Genomic DNA, 21,445 nt, shown 5'->3' with positions numbered 1-21,445 from the left:
TAATGTCATTGTACTAGAGCCAAAACCAGAAAATTATCATTTAAAAATAAATAATTTCTACCCAATGTTGAATGGTAATGGAATGGAATGTTGGATATTAGGAGCTTACCTCAGTTTGAAAATCCCTGACTTACACAAGGACATCTGAGCAGAACAAAAGAAGATAGTGTATGGTTCTGATCTTCCGAAATCCTCCGACGGATCTGACCTTGTTAGACAAAGCGTGTTTTTGGCTGCGATGGGTTCTGAACGAGCTACCTTTGAATCCGTTCTACTACATGCTTTTCATTCAGGCAACTCAATGACAGCAATTTACAGTGATTGGCCTGTATTAAACTGACTTTAGCTTGGAATTGTTCTCTCCTGTCCCTGAAAAACTAGGATTTTTCCCCCATTCAGAGAGTTCACTTCACCCAGGCTATTATGGGAAAAGAGTCAATCCAACTGTTTTATTGGAAAAGAAAGAAATGCACTTACGAGTGCGAGGTAGAGAAAGAGTGAGGGAGGGAGACGCCGAATGATAGACGTGCCTTTAATCCGATGAGTAAGGGCTGGCAGATGGATCAAATATGGAGCGAATTGAACAAACGCTCTTTGCTGAATTTTCTTCTCCTCGGAAGAGACTGTTCCTCGACTTGCTGTCAGAGAATAAGGGAAAGAAAATGTTTTAGACATGTAAGGGATTGGATTAGGTTTCCAAATAACTTAAGTAATTATTACCAAAGGATGCATGTCATTTCATGTACAGGATCGAATGGAAAGCTGAGGGTTTTATTTTTTTTATAAGTGACAAACTTAGTAAAGTAAAAAAACTGTTAAGCCACTTACCTGTCAAAAGTTTGGGGTCGGTAAGATTAAAGAAAAAAAGAAATTAATACTTGTATTGTGCAAGGATGCATTAAATTTATCAAAATGGACAGTAAAGACATTTTATAATGCAACAAAATATTTATATTTCAAATAAATGCTGTTCTTTTGAACTTACTATTCATCAAAGAATCCTGAAAAAAAATAATCACAGATTGCACTAAAATATTAAGCATTCAATTTGTAACTAAAACAAAACCTTAAACCATGAAACTTAACTTGTTACTTGAAATTAAATAAAATATAAAGACAAACTTATTTTATTTCAACATTTCTCATTTTCAAAAACCTAAACTGAAATTAAAAAAACAAATGAAAACTAGACTTTTTTTTTAAATGGCAAAAACATGCTAGCCTGGTAATACCAGACTCTGCTACTTCACTTTGCTTCGTATCCCCATATATTGACCGATCCTAACCAACCAAACATCAATGGAAAGCTTATTTATTCATCTTTCAGATGATGTATAAATGTCAGTTTTGAAAAACTGACCCTTATGATTGGTTTTGTGGTCCAGGGTCACATTTGTTTATATACACCAGTCTGTAATAGTTAACAAATCCAGTCACAAACCCCACAGCCAATCAAAACATTATCTATAAGAGTGTGAACCAATCACAGATGAGTATGCAAATTGGATTGGTGTAAAGTGAAGATGAGGCAAAGGCACAAATCTAGCAGATCACCAAAATAGGAGCAAGGGTTTGCAAAAACTGTGTGTTTGTGTGTGTGTGTGTGTGTGTGTGTGTGTATACATGTAATCCTCTTTGTGGCATTAAGAAGTGGACTGAGCAGGGCTGTTTTTCTGCATGTAGACAGATTTCAGACTGCACGTCTCAATTATCATGATCTTTATAAAGCTTTTAAGGGCAGCTCAGCTCAGCACAACCGCTCTCTCTTTCTAAGTCTGGCGGCTAAGTATAGTGGTGGAATGCTGAAAGAATATGGGCGATAATGGGATGAATCAGAAGTCAAGCTGCTGCTGATAATTATTATTATTTCAACAATGAGTCTTTTGTCAGTCCCTCCAAAACGTCCACCCACCTCTTACACTTGTGTGTGTTTTAATTTCCTCCTACACAAACAGGGATCGCCGGCCTCGGTGACATCGCTAGGAAAAGGCCCGAGTGGCAGAAACATAAAGGTGTTGAAAGTTTTTGAGATGTTAAGAAAAAAGTAGGAAGAAAAATCGCAGTTCAGTTGATTGTGTGTTTCGGCGATGTAGTGCAAAGTGGAGTTGTTGTTCGTTCTGTTGCTGTACATCTCATTGTGTTCCTGGAAAAAATGTCCAAGTTATTTCTTTTTGTCATTCCATTGTCTCACTTTATTCATCTTCTCCCTCACCGAAATTCCTTCTTGATAATGGACTCACAAGAAATGTTGGTTTATTGCTGGTTACGCTCTAGTTTGTTTTCCTCAGACTTCGTTCTGATAAAATTGCAATATGGATGATGCACTGAATGACTTTAAGAAGCTCCCCTCAAACGAGCGCATCAGCAGAAGCAACGCTTTCAGCAGTAATTTGCTGGTGGAAGTCTATTTATTTCTTAGAGTCTTCTTTCCAATAAAATTGTAACAGGGATTATTCAGTCGAGGATTTCTGAAGCCCCTCCCCCGCCCTCACAGTTCCCGCTTTAATTACAAGACGCTTTTTAGAGACCAAATAAAACAGCAACTGGAGATAGGACTCAAAATAATCTTCACTGTCTGTCTGTGTCTGTCGTTCTGTCTTTCATTTGAGGTCTCTATCATTTTATTTGTTTCATTTACATATTTATTAATTGAACAAGATTGTAATACAGGTGATATACTCAGGGATTTCTGAAGTTCCTTCATGTCCAGCATTTTATGGTTTGTCGAGAGACTGTACTCGGATAGGAAGGACAGCAAAAACATACAATTGCAATATGGATGAAAGTTGTTTGTTTAGAGACTACTGAAATGAAATCAAGCCCTCAGCATGAGCTAAACTCAAAATAAGTAGTTCCGCTTGAAATTTGCTGCTTGCACTTTTTTCTTGTCTGGTCTTTATTGGTTTTTGTTTTGTCTTTCCTAAAGTCTTCATTTTAATAAAATGTCAAGGGTTTTCATTTTCTCTTCCTGCCGTTGATGTCTCTCATTTAATTGTAAGTCGTTTGTTCTGAGATATTCAACAAACAAACAAGCAAGCCGCAAGGCACAAGCTACGACCGAAAATATACCCAGGCCAAATAAATGCACTGCAAATAAGAACCAACCAACAGAGGAAACATACGAGACGAATTAGGATCTTGTCTAAGACGTGAGCAGATGACTTGAGGAACAGCGTGCAGCTGATTGCAATATATTTTCAGGATTGCACGATACACATCAGCTCTTTGTTTAGACACATTTGTTTAGATTTGTTTTAGGTAGCCTGATCTATGTAATAACCCCCACAGATATATGCACACACACGGAGCAAAACCCTCTCACTCACTAGAACACTGATAACAAATGTTCTTGCTTAAAAACGGCTGCTTGAAGGTCTCATGCTGTGTGGCTATCAGCTTTTATCAAATAAAGAGGTTTTTTTTTTCGTTTGTGCGTCTGATCTCTCTAGCTCAATCCTGCTGTTGAAATACGGGTGTTTTTAAGAGTGTCCAATATTGTTTTCGCCCCCCTTTCAAGTTCTCTGTGTGAGAGCTTTCATGCATTATTGTGGCTCACTGCCCGGTTTCATCAAGAATCTGTTTTATATTAGAAAAGTATGTGTGACTACATGTTGAAGTGTGTGCGTGCGATGAGCACATCTGTTTCTTTACAAGCACTGGAAACAGACTTAATCTGATCCTCCAAAATAAGCTGGAATTCGCAGAAAGATCACCATTGTGACTTTGCAGATCAAACGTGCATTAGAAATGGCCCTGGTGGACAGCAGCGGTACTACACTGTCATTTCCATCCAAACACACTCAATCGTCCTGTCTTTTCTTATCACTCCCAATCGTCATACCTCATTGCAAGAGCATTTTATTGCCATGACAATGGACAAGTTTCAATAAAATGGTTTAGTGATGGCAGTCCCCCTCGCCTATCTTTCTCAGTCTCACTCCCCTTTCTCTCTCTCCCCTTCTGTTTATCAGTCGCTCTGAGAGCAGTGGGACTTACTAATTTTAGCATTCCCACCCCAGCAGCAAGTCTTAGCAAGCTTTGCTTGTGAATACCTCATCAAACTGAGCCACACTACAAAGAACCTTATCACTCCAGCTTTAAATGTCTAACCGCAAAGGGAAAGATAAGGAGTGGTGGTGTATTCGTTCTCTAAGGGGTGCTAATGGTGGACATCACAATGGTGTTGGAACAGAACAAAAACTACACATAAAAAATCTCTCTCCACACCCAATTTGGGCCTTTCAAATGTGGTTTTAAATGAAGTGCAGCTGGTATCTGACCTACATCTACCAGAGTTGTGCAAAATTCAGAATTTTAACTCATCAGTTGGAATTCTAATTGAAATGGACACATTCCACAGGAAGTTGAATTGGAATGAAAGGAATGACAGTTCAACACAGGAAATGCATTCTTAGACTTGAGGTGTTCTTCCATCCTTCCACAGAAGATTTTATATCTATCTGTCTGTCTCTCCTCAGAATTAGGATTTTATATTTGTACTGTATATAGTGAGACTGGGTCTAAAATCCTGATTGGCCTTTAATGAACCGATAGAAATGCCAGTTTATGATTCATGGGAGCACGTTTGCCACCATTGGTGAGCGATAAGAGCAAGAACGCTTGATTTTATATGTATTTATTTCAGAAATGTTCAAATCCGCTGCCTCTGCATGTCAAACAACATAAACCTATTACAGTAATCCTTCGTCATAGTCACACAGCCTGTTTTATGTAGTTACCAGCTGTTTTTGGAAACCAAATGCTCCAAAAGCGGATCGAACCGCGCTACTAAAATGATCCGTGTGATGCTGACCAGCATCTTTATACGTGCAATCACTGTAAACGGTCACATATAGAATATGCACATTTTATTAGTATTTTCTGTGCTGATTTTTATCTGCATGTTTAAACTATTGGTGGCTGGAAGAAAAATTGTATTAGCTAAATAAATACTGGGGGTGAGTGTGAAATAAATATAACCAAATGAGATAAACATTGTTCATTCTACAGCTTTTCTGTTCGTCCATCCATCCATGTTTGTCTATTGTATCGATTTATCATTCTTCATCTTCCATCTGTCATTCTATCTATATCAATCTGTCGTTCTCAAGGCCAATAAATCTTTCACACAGGGTTTGTCATGCTAATTTTCATAGTTTTTCTTCTTGACAAACTTTTTGGTTTTGTAAACTTTTGGTTAACTTTTCATTCTTCTTCATCATGTTTGCTATCACAATTCAAATTAAGATAGATAGATCAACAGATTAAATAAAGAGACGTTGGTGGTAAATACAACTTTTCACAAGTCGTGGTTTGTACTTTGAGAGAATATGATTGTACATGTCTCTTGCTTTTTACAGATCAACCTTTACCACCACAAGCCAGCGCCACCACGGGGGCAGTCGTCGGGGGCATCATTGCCGCCATCATCATCTTGTGTTTGATCGGCGCCGGTGTGGCCATGTACCACAAACGCCGCCGGAGCATGGAGAACGGAGAGTGAGTGTGAACACGCACCCACGAACACATTCACACATTCATGTCAAACATCCATTTTCTGCTCTCTCTTCCTCTCCTGGCTAGGACATCCAAGCTATTTTTGTGCCTTTCATTCTCAATGCATCTAAATTGGTGTGTTCACGGTATAGCATGCATGCGCAACACGGTTAAAGCTAAACATCACGTTGTATCTCCTTTCCAGAGGCCCCCCCAAACACAAGCCACCTCCGCCGATGAAGTCTGGCAGCTCGACAGAAATGGTGAGCGGACTTTTCTCCATCAGTCACCTCTCAGCGCTCACATCTGACATTCTCTTTCAACTCCGACGTACTGAGCTTTCTTCATTATACAATGTTGAGATTACTTACAATTCTCCAGGCTACACGCCGCAATTAAAACAGAGCTGCTGAAAGGACGCATATGCATAAACCACCATAAAATAGATCTTTGAATTCAAACCTCTGAAGAACAAGCTTAGTTGTGGGATGGGGAGGAAATTCGTATTGCTCAGAATAGGATAATTGCATTTTCCTCTCGCTAATGATTATTTCCTCTTCACTCGGTTGGTACTGGACTGCATTTGAAATAAATTTATATTGTGAAGTACAAGCAGAGCGAAGAGAATGAGAATTCATAATGCTGCCCTCGGGCCACAGGCAAGAAAGAAAGGGTTAACATGGGGGTAATGTGTATTGATTGAAGCTTAATGTAGAACGTGTGGGTGGAGCTACATTTGTGTGTGCATGCATATATGTGTGTGTGCACGCACAGGGAAATTAACGTGTTCATCATAGGCATCTTTCATCACAGTCTGTGATTAATTCAGCTGTCAGCACCCTTAAAATATGTGATTATGAGATCTCTCTTCATGTTTGCTGGAAATAGCAGCAGCAGTGAGATTATGATGAGCAGTAAGGGCTTATTTCACTCTAAACATGGCCTTTGAGAACTTTGATTAGCTTTTTTTTTTTAATGGTCATATACAACTATCCAAAATAGCTATTAGACTTTGGTTTACAAGATTTTTTCTCTTTTAAAATTGCTAATTTTATTCAGCAAGGAGGCATTAAAGTGATTAAAAATAACAGTTAAGACATTTGTAATGTTTCCAATAATCTTTATTTTGAATGTTGTATTCATCAAAAATCCTAAAAAAATAAAAAAAAAAATTGTTTAAACTAATATTCAGCTTTGCATCACAGGAATAAATTATATTTTATAATACATCATTTTTTATGTATATATTACTATATTTTTTTAAATAAAATAACATGCAGCCTTGGTGAGCAGAAAAGACTTGCTGAAAGACTGTGAGTTTTTAGCCCAAACAATGAATGTCTGATGTCATTTTTTCCCCCACCGTTCATCAAAATACCTTATTTTGGTTCTCAGCTGAAGATAAAGTCTCTGAGGAGTAAATGACCCTTAAAAACAAGAAATATTCCTCTGATCCACATCAACTCCTAAAGTGTGCATGCTGAACTCATCATCTCATGTGTTTGTTTCTCACAGCTGAATAAACCACAGGACAAGACCACAACCATCACCGAAACTCAGCCGCTCAGCAACAACGAGGCAAGCTATTACGAAACCAACTCTGCAGAGCCTGTTACGGTAAGATACCCCCTTCCCAAACTTTGATGTGCAACACTTTGAAGAGCTGTCTGAATCCTGTTCCTGAATCCGGTCAAATTTATTGTAATTTAAAACTATTTGAAAAATATTTTGGATTCTAAAATTGCTGTAAAATCAAAGCTATATGCCTAAGTAAGCTATGATCCAAATTTGAAGTTATCTAAAAAAAATTAAGGTTCCTGTGAAATTTAAAGCGCTATAACAGAAATAGTCAACAGGTGACACCCAAACTACATACAATTTTTACTGATGCAATTTCATGTAACAAATTTAGAAATATTTTGTCAAGAAATTATGTCCAGTGCAAAATAATGTGGAATCTTGAGACTTTTCCAATGAAATGTTTTGTCAAGATTAGAGTTATCATTTAGAGTTATCATAGAAGTTATCATTTTAAAATGAAGTAAATTTTGTAATTGGACACTCAACAAAGCCCACCGGGTCCATCGCTTAAAAGATTTAAAGTACCAATGTCCAATTTCAAAACAGTGAAGGTGCTCCTGTGATTAGTAGTATATCTCCAGCACGTGCGTTCAGATGGAGCAGCTTTTACTAAGCAGAGCAGTAGTTCACTGACAAGCTACGCAAAATCAGTATTTTATTCCTCTGAGTTAAACTTTTAATGGAGAATCTTCTAAAAACGCGATTGGGTTAGTTTTGTTGTGAAAACCTGGCAACCCTTATCTGAACGCACATGCTGGAGATTTACTACTAATCAAAACTTTTGATTAATTTTTTTTTGCTATTATTCAAAAAAATTCATGATATATATATATACCAGTGTATAATGTATCACAGTGGGTCTTGCAGCAGGTGGTTTATATGCGTATGCCAATGGCTAAAGCTAATGACTCATATCGATGTGTGGCATGTGCTAACACTGCCAGAGGGTCTTTATGTGGATTAATATGATGAGCTGGTTAATTCATCAACTATGATAACCGTAAAGCCAATTACTACAGCAGGGCTGTGTATGAAGGCCAGACTAAGACATGTACCTTTGTGATCAAATCCCCAGAAGACTCTGTTTGGGCTTTAAACAAGTGCCTGCATTTATTGTTTTAGGTGATTTAGCCTGCGGCGATGGGCATTATCCATCTCTTAAGAATTGGCTCCGTTTAATTTGTGATTTTAAATCGAGTTGGCCACACCCCAAAAGGAAGTTGAGTTTGAATGACAGGAAGAATTTAGTGATTTTATTTTATTTTATTTTGATAAAATTACATCCAGGCACACAAAAGAGTAATAATTGTGTGCATCATTCATGACATTAATCATGATTATTGTTTACATGATATCAAATCAAATGTATTTATATGTATGTATTTATACATTTCCATATATACAGACTTATTTTTCTATACTGTACAGGAAATAGTGTTTTTCTAACAAGGTCCACACAGTAAAAGTTCCATATTATTTATCATATGAGTTATAAAATATAATGTTTTAAATATTTTTAATGTATTTATTTAATGAATTATTTGTATATTTTATTAATAGTTATTTTTAAATAGTCATTTAATTTTATTAAAATGTTTTAGCGTTTTTATATATTCATAAATATGAATTGTGTATATAAAATATTATTTCTCAATAAAAATAAAATTTATTTAAAATGGTTTTAATTTGAATAGTGTCATAATAATATTATTTTCAGTACATATAAACCTACAAACTTGTATTTATTTATTTAGAAAAACTATATAATATAAATCTCATATTTATCACTAATGCATTCTGAAAAATTTAATGTATTATTAAAAAAATAATAATAATTTCACAAGAATGATGACGAAGATGAAGAATAATTTTAAAGGTAAATCATTTCCATTCTGAACGGTGCACATCCCTGAGAGCCCAGCTAAAGGAAATTTGCTGGAGTAAAATTGAAATGACCTTCTTTGTAAGAACATCACTAAGAAAAATATAGCTCCTTTCTTTGTCCAGACTTTTATAAAATGGTTAAATGACTGGGGCTGAAACTTGCATCACCTTATACAGCAACTGAGAAATATAAAAGAACATTGGTCTCACATAATTAGAAACTAACTTTTGCTTCATCGCTCAGACAGCAACACACACACACACACACACACAGAGACATGAGATAACCATCACATTACATTAGCACTTTTAAATTAAATTTGGGCTCACTGTGAGTCAGGAGGTGAAGTGTTCTATCAAACCGTTTTATCTGCTGAATCTTCATTTGGTATCAATTAACTCTAATAAATAAGAATGTGCGCTTGTGTTCTCCAGCTATTATACTGATGCTTAATGACCGATCGAGGAACTATTAAATTAGCATTAGTAGCACCTCAGTGATTGTAATGAATTGTGAATGTGTGTACGTGCAGCTTGTTACATGTGTCTGAACCGGACGTGTGTGTCGTGACAAAACCACATCACTGCTGTTATGATCAGGGGAACTGTCTGAAATCATTTTACGAGGAAATGTGATTCATTGGTTTTAATTCGTTCATTCATTATCCATTTTTTCTATGGATTATGCATTTAAATAACTTCACACTCTGCAGATTTGAACTAATGCAACAATATTTATTTATAAATATGAATCCTGTTTAATATTATATTTTAATATTATTATACATATATTTATTTGTTATGTATGAATTACGTCTTTAGAATTAAGTCTAATATTATCACATTAATGTTATCATATAATATATAAATATATTGTATGTTTTAATTGGTCTGTCATTCAATTTATCGCATCCAAAATAAGTTTTTCTTTACATAATATATATGTGTATACTGTGTATATTTTTTAAGTATATATAAATATAAACACATGCATTTATACATTTAAGAAAAAAATGTATGTCTATATATTAAATATATATATATAAATATATATATATATATATATATATATATATAATGAATGTGCTTCTCAATAAAGTAGAATGTCGTGGAAAAGTTAATTTATTTCAGTAATTCAACTCTTGTGTATTAAATTAAATGCACACAGAGTGAAGTAGTTTAAGTCTTGGGCTGTTTTAACTGATTTTGGCTCACATTTAACAAAAACCCAGCAATTCACGATCTCAACAAATTAGAATATGGTGACATGCCAATCAGCTAATCAACTTAAAACACCTGCAAAGTTTTCCTGGGCCTTGAAAATAGTCTCTCAGTTTGGTTCACTAGGCTACACAATCATGGGGAAGACTGATCTGACAGTTGTCCACAAGACAATCATTGACACCCTTTACAAGGAGGGTAACCACAAACATACATTGCCAAAGAAGCTGGCTGTTCACAGAGTGCTGTATCCAAGCATGTTAACAGAACAGAACTGCAGCCTTGAGGATTGTAAAGATAAAATTGTTTCAAGAATTTGAGAGAACTCCACAAGGAATGGACTGAGGCTGGGGTCAAGGCATCAAGAGCCACCACACACAGATGTGTCAAGGAATCTGGCTACAGTTGTCGTATTCCTCTTGTTAAGCCACTCCTGAACCACAGACAACATCAGAGGCGTCTTACCTGGGCAAAGGAGAAGAAGAACTGGACTGTTACCCAGTGGTCCAAAGTCATCTTTTCAGATGAGAGCAAGTTTTGTATTTCATTTGGAAACCAAGATCCTAGAGTCTGGAGGAAGGGTGGAGAAGCTCATAGCCCAAGTTGCTTGAAGTCCAGAGTTAAGTTTCCACAGTCTGTGTTGATCTGGGGTGCAATGTCATCTGCTGGTGTTGGTCCATTGTTTAAAAAAAAAACTAAAGTCACTGCACCAGTTTACCAAGAAATGTGGAGCACTTCATGCTTCATTCTGCTGACCAGCTTTCTGAAGATGCTGATTAAATTTTCCAGCAGGATTTGGCATCTGTTCACACTGCCAAAAGCACCAAAAGTTGTTTAAATGACCATGGTGTTGGTGAGCTTGACTGGCCAGCAAACTCACCCAACCTGAACCCCAGAGAGAATCTGTGGGCTATTGTTAAGAGGAAAATGAGAAACTGCAAAAGGAGCCCCTACCAAATATTGAGTACATGTACAGTAAATGAACATACTTTCCAGAAGGCCAACAATTCACTAAAAATGTTTTTTAGTGGTCTTATGAAGAATTTTAGTTTGAGATTTGGTGAATTGGTGGGTTTTTGTTAAATGTGAGACAAAATCATCGTAACTAAAATAACCAAAGAATTAAACTACTTCAGTCTGTGTGCACTGAATTTATTTGATACACGAGTTTCACAATTAGAGTTAAATTACTGTCATTTGGAAATGACAAAAAAAAAAAAAAAAAGTTAACTGAAATAAATTAACTTTTCCATGACATTCTAATTTATTGATAAGCACCTGTGATACAAGAATATAAATGTATATACATGAAAATATTTTAAAGATATATATTGCATGTGTGTATTTATATATACATAATCAATATACACAGTACACACACATTATGTCAAGAAAAAGTTTATTTTGGATGCGATTGTTTTTTGACAACACTAGTTTTAATAAATATGAATTATTTATCATACCTTACACTTTACAGATTCTAACTAATGAACTAATGAAAAAAAAAACACTGTAAAAAACTATTTATCATTATTCTTATTAAAATATAAAATATATTTTTAATTATTACTAATATATAATTTAGTATATTTATTTATAAACATGAATTGTGTATGAATAATCTACAGATTTGAACTCATGCGAAATGTATTTATTCATTTATTTATAATAATTGTATCATATATTCACTTCTTATATATACTTCTTATATATAATCTTGTAACAGTGTAATATTAAAAGTTTATTTATAAATAATAATTATGCATACTTTATACATTTTTATTTTAATAATAAAAATTGTGTATATACAGTATAATGTTATATATTACTACTAATAATACTAATATACAACACATATGTGTTATTAATAATGTTTTATATTATAAAACATTTATTTATTTAGATATTTATTTACAAATGAAGGTATAGAAATACATATGCACACATATTTACTGGTAATAGAAAGTTTTTCTTAAAAACTACATTTACAGGTCTTTGGATTGAATTGATCTTAAATTCTGCTTTGATTTGTGCATGCTTCAGGATCTTGATGATGACAACAACGGCCCTCCAGCTAATGGCAACACCCCTACTGTCTGGGACAGCTCGGGACAACCTCCTGAAAAGGACAGCATTACGGGCGAGACCCTTCCACCGTACGAACCAGCTGATGTCACCAATACTGTCTATAGTAACATAGCCCGTGAAGAAAGTTTTGTGTCCAAGTCCATGATAGTCTAAAGATGTAGGCTGTGCCTGCGATTTGCACTGCCACCGTCCTGTCCAGCCGCGGACGCCCATTACAGCACGACCGGCTGTAGTCCACGGCTCGGGCACAAACACATCCAAAATCACACAGCCTGGTGACATTTCTTTTTTCAAGTGGCTAACTAAACTTTTAACCTATTCTCATGGTTTTGTGGATGGTCCATAAAACATACATTTTGGACCAGATGTGATTTTGGACATTTGATTATGTATGACATGAAGTTCTTTAATCAAGCAAACTGTGATTAGCAATTAATGGTGAAACAAAACCATGAGAATTGGTCATTATTCACTTTTGGGCTACCATGTTTCATTTATTTTAATCGTGGTTATGTGAAAAAAAAAAACAACAGAGCAGACACATTCAGAAAACGTTTAATTTTCCTGAAAGGTCTAAATCAAAAAAATTGCTTTCAGTATTTTAAAATACACTGCATATACTATCAAACGTTGCTTATGTTTTATGATCTGTATTTTTTATTTTGCGATCTCGGTGTAGTGCTCTTTTAAGCTTTAGCTTTCGTCGGTTTCGTGCGTTAACTTCTGTGATGAGGGGAAAAAGCCTTGTGGTATATGCAATGTATTTTACATACAGCAAAAATGTATTTTTATATTTTATATTTGATGTCATTTTGATCGATTATATCACCTAAAAACAAATGTATGCATTATTTTCTTATTTTCGTTTCTTTGGTTGTTTGGCGTGTTCATTGTTTTTGAAAAGTACCAAATAAGTTCTGTAAATAATAAAAGGAAAATAATATATATATATAGTCAGTCTAACATGCGTTAAAGAAAATATATAAAACAAAACAAAAAAGGGAAAATGCAAAGAAATCCAAAAATACCTGTGGGGTGAAAATGAAAATGTGTACACTTTCTGAATCTTTCTTTTAACGGGTATTACTAAAGTCGTATGCTGATGTTTTACTTCTTGATACGTGTGGATTTTGTTACTGTGTAATCTGCATGGCATGATTGGTTGCTTTCCTAAAAACAGTCGCAACTTTTCCTCGCTCCCCTATTTTCTGACTGTAAGAAGCACAATATGGATATTGGGACGTTGAAGGTGACGGGAAGGGTTTCATTTTCTGCCTTCTGATGCTAAACATTAATGTTAAAGACCTCGTGAAATCTTTTTTCAGTTTTCTTCTGTATTGACATATTTCCTATTGAAACTTCATTTTAGAAGGTCAAAAACATTAAAGATCCAATCCATTTTAAAATAGTCAGCTGGCTTTAGTTACATCACATGAATTATGTGCTCTTAGTAGTCAAGGCTGATTGTATTTTTTAACATTGATGATAATAATAAAGAACCGTTATTAATAATCATGCGTAATGACTGAGCAGCAAATCAGCATATTGGAAAATTCAGCTTTGCATTACATTTTAAAATATATTACTAATGCAAACAGTTATCTCAAATTGTAATAATATTTCACAATATTACTCTTTTTACTATATTTCTGATCAAATAAAATGCTGAACATAAGAGATTTCTGTTAAAAATACTTTTAAAATCTTAATTAGTCCTAACTTATGTATATATTCGTTTCAAAGTCAACCGATATAAATTGAGTCAACCGATATAAATTGAGTCAACCGATATAAATTGAGTCAACCGATATAAATTGAGTCTACCGATATAAAGCCAGATTGTACGTGGTAATAATATTTGAATGCACCGTGTATCACTGATTTCTTCTTGGCCACAGCACTTCAGTCTTTGGCCAAACGTGATCATTACTGCTCTCTTATTCCTAGTTTTTCTTGAAAAGAAGTGCCAGTTTTGATTTGCAATAGTTGTAGAAAGTTTACATCTCCTCCTTAAAGGAACAGTTCACTTAAAACTCATTTAAAGTTGTGTGATTGTTTCTTCTGTGGAACACAAAAAGAGATGTTTTGAAGAATGTTGATTCTTTATTATCAACAGACTGAACTTCCTGTCAGGTTTGGTCACCGTTTACTTTCACCGTATGGAAGAGAGGAGCGTTTTAAACGTGCTTTTGTGTTCCACAAAGAAAGTCATACCACTTTTGAATGACATGAGAATGAGTTTATTTTTGGATGTGCTATTCCTTTAAGAGACAGACACAGAAGTAGTTTATGAAATTGTCTTTTTTTTCTGTTCTTTTTTTCACTGGTTCTTGGATGGCATGGCAACTAATTCCATCACTGTTCATGTCTTTCACTCTTGAATGTAATCTTTGCACATCCACTTAAAGCTGTCGATAGATCTTCGTGTCATAGTGTCTGAATACATTGTTGTAATTGTGCCAAAGAACTCATATCAAAACCGTAATGATGCAATGAACTAAAGACTCGCTAACAGGTTACAGAAGTGATAAATGGAACAAACGGACAGCTTTTTAAGTAGTCACCTGGAGCGTAAGCCTGCACATTCACAAAGCACATGAAATGCAGGATTTTTAGATGGATGAATGGATGAATAGGTGTTCAGGCGCCATGACAAACAGACCGATCGATGGATTGACGGTACAGTTCACCGAGATGAATTAACAAGCCCTCCTCGGTCTTGATTAGCCATCGATCACATTCGCCGCCAGATCTTCTGGCCTGTTGGACATTGCAGAAAATTACAGATTCTCGCAAAACGTTTATTCTCGCCATGACACGACAATCTTTCACCTGTCGTCTCGATTCAGCTGAGTTGTGGTCTCGTCACTGTTTCTGGTAAAGGGAATGTACGTCTGCATGCTGCATGAGATTTGGGGATCGCTTATGTTATTCTCACGCGCAAACGGCCCGTCTTCACGCAACTGTCATTCGATAAATTGGTGCAGTATTAGACAATCACTGTTTGTTATACACTCATCAATAAGGGTTTTTGTGCTTTAAACTGTGATTCCATTTTTTTTATGACATTTTAAGTTTCTGTATTTTCAATTGTTTTTTTTTTATGTTACTGTCTTGTATACATTACATACTGTGTCCATTGTGTATAGTTTAAATAATATTAAAGTTTTATTGCAATTTAGAATTTTTAAAAGACAATCAAAGGAGTCTGGAACGATAAATGGCATTTTTAATTTTTTTGCCAAAAATTACATTTCTGTCATCTTTTACTCAGCCTTGTGATGTTCAAACCTGCCATTTTTCTTCTGTAAAACACAAAAACAAGATCGGTTTCGGCTGCGGTCCAAAACAACAGAAGAAATCATTCATGCATGTTTAGTACAACATAAGGGCGAATAAATTAAGGCAGGATTTCCATTTTCCAAGGAACGATGTCTTTAACAAAACAGAGGGCCTCTAAAATTAGTCTTTGGTTACCGAACAAATCTTGTCATTCATCAAATGTACTCTCCAGCAAAACAAACACACTTTAGTTGCCATATGTCTATACTTCATTATCACAAATCATATCAGAGACAGTTTCAAAGTCATCTGCCACGTGTTCGCTTGTGCGCTGCCCTGTCATCGTCAAGCCAGATGTGCCTTTGTTACTTTGTTTTGAGCCATTTTACTGACAGATTTGTTTTGCCCGAGACAAAAGGAAATCATTGACTGTATAGACCGCCCAATGGGGAGAATTGTGACTCTTTATTTAAAATGTTAATTTTTGCATCTGATTTCTCTACTGACTGGGATTATTTTATATGCATAAGCAACTTGTTCTCTGTTTTATGGTTCATTGTGATGTCTAATAAACTATAAGCCAAATCTCATGCTGTGAGGCATCTTCTTTATCATCTAGACTAGAGCTATTGTTGTTCTGAGATCTCAGCTTAATATACTGCAGTTTGTGGGGTATTATCAAATGCCAAAAAAGTGTTTGGCATCGGCTTATTGATTTACCAACAGAGAGTCCTTCACAAGATCTGGTTTAACTCCTGAACTGTGAAAATGTCAGACTCTGAAGTCAAACATCAGCCTGCTGTTTAAACTTTGAGCAGGACTTTAAGTAATTGCAAATTAAGTGCCTCTCATTAATATGTCCAGTAGATTGTGTTATATAAATCATAATGTAATACACTTTAGTTTGTTTGTGACAAAAAAAAAAAAAAGAGTAAAAGCTTGTGTCTTTGAAAGACTTCGATATCTAAGTATCTATTTAATTCACTCTTCACAAAGACCTGCCCTTAGTTAACTTAGCCATGACACTCTGACACGTTCACATGCAGTAAGAAATACATTACAAAGTAAAGATAACGTGACGATAACGCAATCCGCAGATTGATTTTGCTATTAAAAAAAATCAAAAAATCTTCCAATTTTTTTTTTTTTTTTTTTTTTTAAATTCAAACGTTTTGTGTCTCTTCCATGTGTCGTGATGTAACGCTTCAATCCAAGCGGCATGTAAACCGATCTTCTGTTCATCTTTACTGCTATTTATAGTACAAAATAAACATGAATGAACATCAGAAGTTATGTTTCAACCGCAAAAATACACAAGTACACGCCATTTTTTATTTTTAGTCCACCGACATTAATCTATTGACACTTCTGTTGTTTGTTTTCAGACAAAATTGTGGATTTGGCATTCTGATTGGTCAGATTGGCTGTCAGTCAAACTCCCTACACGACTTTACATATGGAAAAAAGGTTAACATTAATAACAGATGGTGGTAATACTTTTGCTGCTATATAAGATATTTTTGTGGCTATGAGGTCGGAGGCAATTGTAACACAAGTAATGAATAACATTTGCATGACTTTTGAATATTTAAAACCGTAATGAACATTTTTAAATTGAGGTATTTTGCCTAAGGCTGCTCTTAACTCAACTGGTCAATTTACATTTTATATTGAAAAGAGTTGAACTCAGACCCATTTAGACGTTGGGTTTAAAGTCTTTATACCTGCCAGCTAAAATAATTTGTCCTATAAAATGGATCAAATGTATTCCAAAATATTAAAGCAAGAATATTACGTGGAGTTTTTGTTGTTGTTGTTTAAATAAAGAACAATTGGAGCTGAACTTCACAGCCAGTGATCACCATGAATTTACATTGTATGGAAAACAACTTTGACCTTTTGATGATAACTCCTTTTGTGTTTCACGGGGAAAAAGGCATTTTGAGTGACATTTCCAGAGAGCAAATTTTCAGTTAAAAACAAATGATCTGTACAAGGTGTGACTTCACTGGAACAAAACAAGCGATTTCTGCATTCTACCAGCACCATTTATTGACCAAATAATCAGATTCAAATATTATTGGAATATATTTATTTAAAATCCACTTATTCCCTAGTTATAGGGGTGATCAAAAAACGTTATGTATATAAAAAAAGAAGTGTTAAAATAAATATAATTCAATAAAAGAAATAAATGGGTGATTCTACATATAAACTACTATATGACTATAAAACTATGCACACAAACACTGCTGTCAAACGATTAATTGTGATTAATCACATACAAAATAAAAGTTTATCAATGTGTTATATTTCGATTAATCACAGACAATAATGTGATTAATCGTGATTTCAAAATTGTTTATTGTTGACCAGTATTAGTTATATATATATATATATATGCATTGTTTTATTTTAACATCTTTTTAACCTACAGTACACTATTCATGCAGCTTGTATCAAATATATATTCATTTAATATCCCTTTTAAAATTAAAAGAATTGTGGGGACAAAAATTAAAGGACTGATAACAAAACGTACATTTGTAACATAAAAATTACATTATTAAATTTATTACAAATGTAAATTAATTTTGTATCATGAAGTGGTAGCCTAGTGTTTTGACCATTGATCTATATTATAGATCAGTGGTTTTGACCCATTTGTAAGATATCAGCAAGACTGTAGTTCTGGTGGTGGATGAGGAGATACCCCATGACAATTTAAAGTGCTTTGAGTGCTTAAAAAAGCGCTATATAAATGTAAGGAATTATTATTATTATTAGTTACAGTAGTGTGTGTGAGTTCTCAAGGAAAATTGTTTGGGTCTTTCCAACACCCCAGCTTTTGATCATCACAAGAAAGACCCAGGCCAGATAGCTTGATGAATTTTAAAACCATTCAACACAGAGAATGCAATTACCTCAATGAGAACTATAGTCCCCTGTTGTCTTTGATTAATATGCTAATTCCATTGCAAAGACATCAACTATTGCGTTCTGCCGCTTGGGTTATTTGTATGCCTCGCGACGCCCCGAAGAAGCAGGCGATTGTAGGCAGTTTGAGTGAGACACTGTTTGCCATTTGTTGCCCACCAAAAGGCTGCCTGATTCATTAGCAACACGTACTCTGTGTTAATACCCATTAACTCTTCATAGCATTCTCTGTAATTGAAACCCAACTGGCCTCAACACTTGCGTGCGACGACTTGACATCACTTCCACGAGAACATAATGAATACACTGCTAATTTATCCTCTCAAGTGCTCGCGTACTGCAGCAGCGTCGTAATGAGGCAGGTCCAGCTCGACTCGGCTCTACGACGTAGCCTCCTTAAGCACCTGTCACGCGCATTCGTTAGCGCTTTCCTTAATGAGTTGGATCTCAAGGCTCTCTGTTGCTGATGAGATACAAGCTGAGTGTGGCTACTGTTCCGTGTCAGAGCCTGTTAAATCAGCTGTGGGCGTGCGGGGACGCGACTGGGGCCATGATTAAATGTTGATAGCAATGATGTGCAGTCAGCGATTAAAAACGGGCCATTCGCTGATGGCTAATGCTCGGTTTAACCTCTGACTGCCGAGACTGCGAGCTGAAGAGGGAGGGAGTCAGAACGACGGGAATAATACAAATACAATGTACTGTGTGAGCGGTAAAAGGAAGGGGGAGACATTAAGGCGCTGTGTCTGCGAGCCATTAGTCTCTTCCGGCTCTTCTTCAGTTGTGTTTACTCGGCCTTTGACCTCTGTTGTGTCTAAAGAGCTGACGCAGTGGCTGGGAAAGAAAGCGCGAATGAGGTGTGATGCACTGGAGAGGAATGGAGATACAGAGGCTGCCTGGTGGAGGAAGAAAGGGAGACAGCGCCACCAGGTGGACATTATACTGCAAAGAGTCTCATAAAAAAATATTGCAGTTATATTAGCTGTTTGATGAAATTCCTTCTGAATATTTGTATACTTGCAAAATGGATTTCTTTCTTTCTTTTAAATAAGAGAATCTGCACTTTTTATTATACAAGGACCAACGTTGTTACTGTTAACTAAAACTAAATTTAAAATGTCACTGAAAAAAAATGGTGTAGAAACAATTTTCACTCAGAAATTGCTAACCTAAATGCTAACTAGGCTACTAGGAAACTAGGTAATACAACAAATTACACAACAAACTTAATCATAATCATAATTTGTCCAGTCTGATCTTAAAAAAGTACTTTTAAAAAAGCAGACATGAAATATAAATGTTAGAAGAAAAACTTTAAATACATTTTGCATTGGCAACTAAAAAGCAACATTTTAGGTATGAACATTATTTAAAGCTATAAATATTTACAAATACAAAAAACTTACTTTAGTAATGATTTTAGCTGCATGTCAAAAAAATCTTATATTTAAATAACCATACAGTATTTCGGAGATAATGGCACTTGTTAAATTAAATATGCAATAAAGTAAGGTCATATGACAGCAATGTAGGATAATATTGACCAAAACATTGCATATTTGTAATAAATAGCAGTCAGTGTGGAAGTAGGATGACAATGTGCTAGGAAAGTTAATGATTTCTAAGTTACCTGAAATGTCTGAGTTATAGCTTTGTTTTCCTGCTGACGTTTCTACATTCCTCATACATTATATTCACACATATTTGCATTGCTCTGACCTTTTCTGTAGATCCCACCTTCTCACATGCCATCATTGTTATGTACAATGCCTGCAAGCTATAAGTCTAAGGATTTTTCAGTTAACCTGCAGCAGGTATGGAAACAAAGCCAAAACCCAGACATTTTAGGAAATTTAGCAACCAGGATGTGTTCTGGAAAATAGAAAATTAAAATAGTGCACTTTTATTGTAGGCGGTGTAATTTTTACTCATGTAAACATGAATTGGGCACTAACAAAGGTCTTGATTCACAAACCATTGGTAAACCCATGACTCAATAACTGATGTGACACAATTTTAAGGTCACACATTAAAATGTAGCTGGTATTTATCAAAAGCTTCGCTGTGAAACACAGGCCTTGATTAATATCCTTCTGGTGTCATTTGATTTATTTCTTCTGCATCTTCATTATATAGTAGCTGTTTAAATAGTACAGTGTCATAATGAAATATAACCTCGTTCTTCATTTCTAACGACTGAAGAAGACATAATGACATGTGAATGTGCAACTAATTCTCATTGGGGTTTACGATGCATTCTGGGAAGTGAGTTATAGTTTAAAAATAAACTAAAACCATTTTGACAACACAGTGTACTTACTATTGAAGTAGTGAGCACTTTCTCCTTACTTAAGCTGATAGTTTACAACATATGTAAATCTAAAACTAAAATGTCATTTCCCAGATGTTTTATCGAACTAATGTGGGCCACATGTGGTAACACAATATTGCATCAGAACACTAAACCAGTTCTTCATTAAAAACAGCCCAGCTGTGAGAAATATCTGTAATCAGTTAGCGATAATAGGCCTCATACCACAAGATGAAACCAGAAGCTGTGTGCAAAGTTATTTGTGGTGCTTTCCTTATGGCTGCAGATGTTCATGAGCAAAATGCTAATATTTATTCATTGCTCGCCATTTTTATGGTCTTTTATGACCCGATTGAGAATATAGTACCTCTGTGGCACACAGGGTCTTTCCTACTTTAAAAATAAATACATAAATAAAATAATGATAATAATTTTATTCACCATGGGATGTATTAAATTGATCAAAAGTGATAAAGACATTTATGATATTACAAAATGCATCACAGTTTCTACACAAACTCAAAAGCAGCAACGCTTTTCAACATCGATAATAATAAATGTTTCATGAAGGATCATGTGACACTGAAGTCTTGGGTAATGATGCTGAAAATGAAGGCTGAATAAATTACTTTTTACAATATATTC

The 21,445-nt window shown here is 35.1% G+C and overlaps 1 protein-coding gene and 1 long non-coding RNA gene across 2 annotated transcripts in view; both read left to right on the top strand.

The window, feature by feature from the left end:
* The window catches only part of LOC127978918 (nectin-2), a 131,197-nt gene extending 115,060 nt beyond the window's left edge, over positions 1-16,137 (top strand). The window contains exons 7-10 of the mRNA XM_052583923.1: positions 5,361-5,499; positions 5,702-5,759; positions 7,012-7,113; positions 12,226-16,137. Of these exons, the coding sequence (XP_052439883.1) occupies positions 5,361-5,499; positions 5,702-5,759; positions 7,012-7,113; positions 12,226-12,423 (497 nt within the window). The 3' untranslated portion in view covers positions 12,424-16,137. The remainder of the gene's footprint in view (positions 1-5,360; positions 5,500-5,701; positions 5,760-7,011; positions 7,114-12,225) is intronic.
* Positions 16,138-18,862: 2,725 nt separating this feature from the next.
* Positions 18,863-19,465, top strand: LOC127978818 (uncharacterized). Its single transcript, XR_008158657.1, has 2 exons — positions 18,863-19,201; positions 19,310-19,465. It is a non-coding gene; the product is annotated as an uncharacterized LOC127978818 (long non-coding RNA).
* The last annotated feature ends 1,980 nt before the right edge of the window (positions 19,466-21,445 follow it).

Source organism: Carassius gibelio, chromosome B19, assembly GCF_023724105.1.
Source record: "Carassius gibelio isolate Cgi1373 ecotype wild population from Czech Republic chromosome B19, carGib1.2-hapl.c, whole genome shotgun sequence".
In the NCBI taxonomy this organism is placed as follows: Eukaryota; Metazoa; Chordata; class Actinopteri; order Cypriniformes; family Cyprinidae; genus Carassius; species Carassius gibelio.
This window is presented reverse-complemented; position numbering and strand designations above follow the sequence as displayed.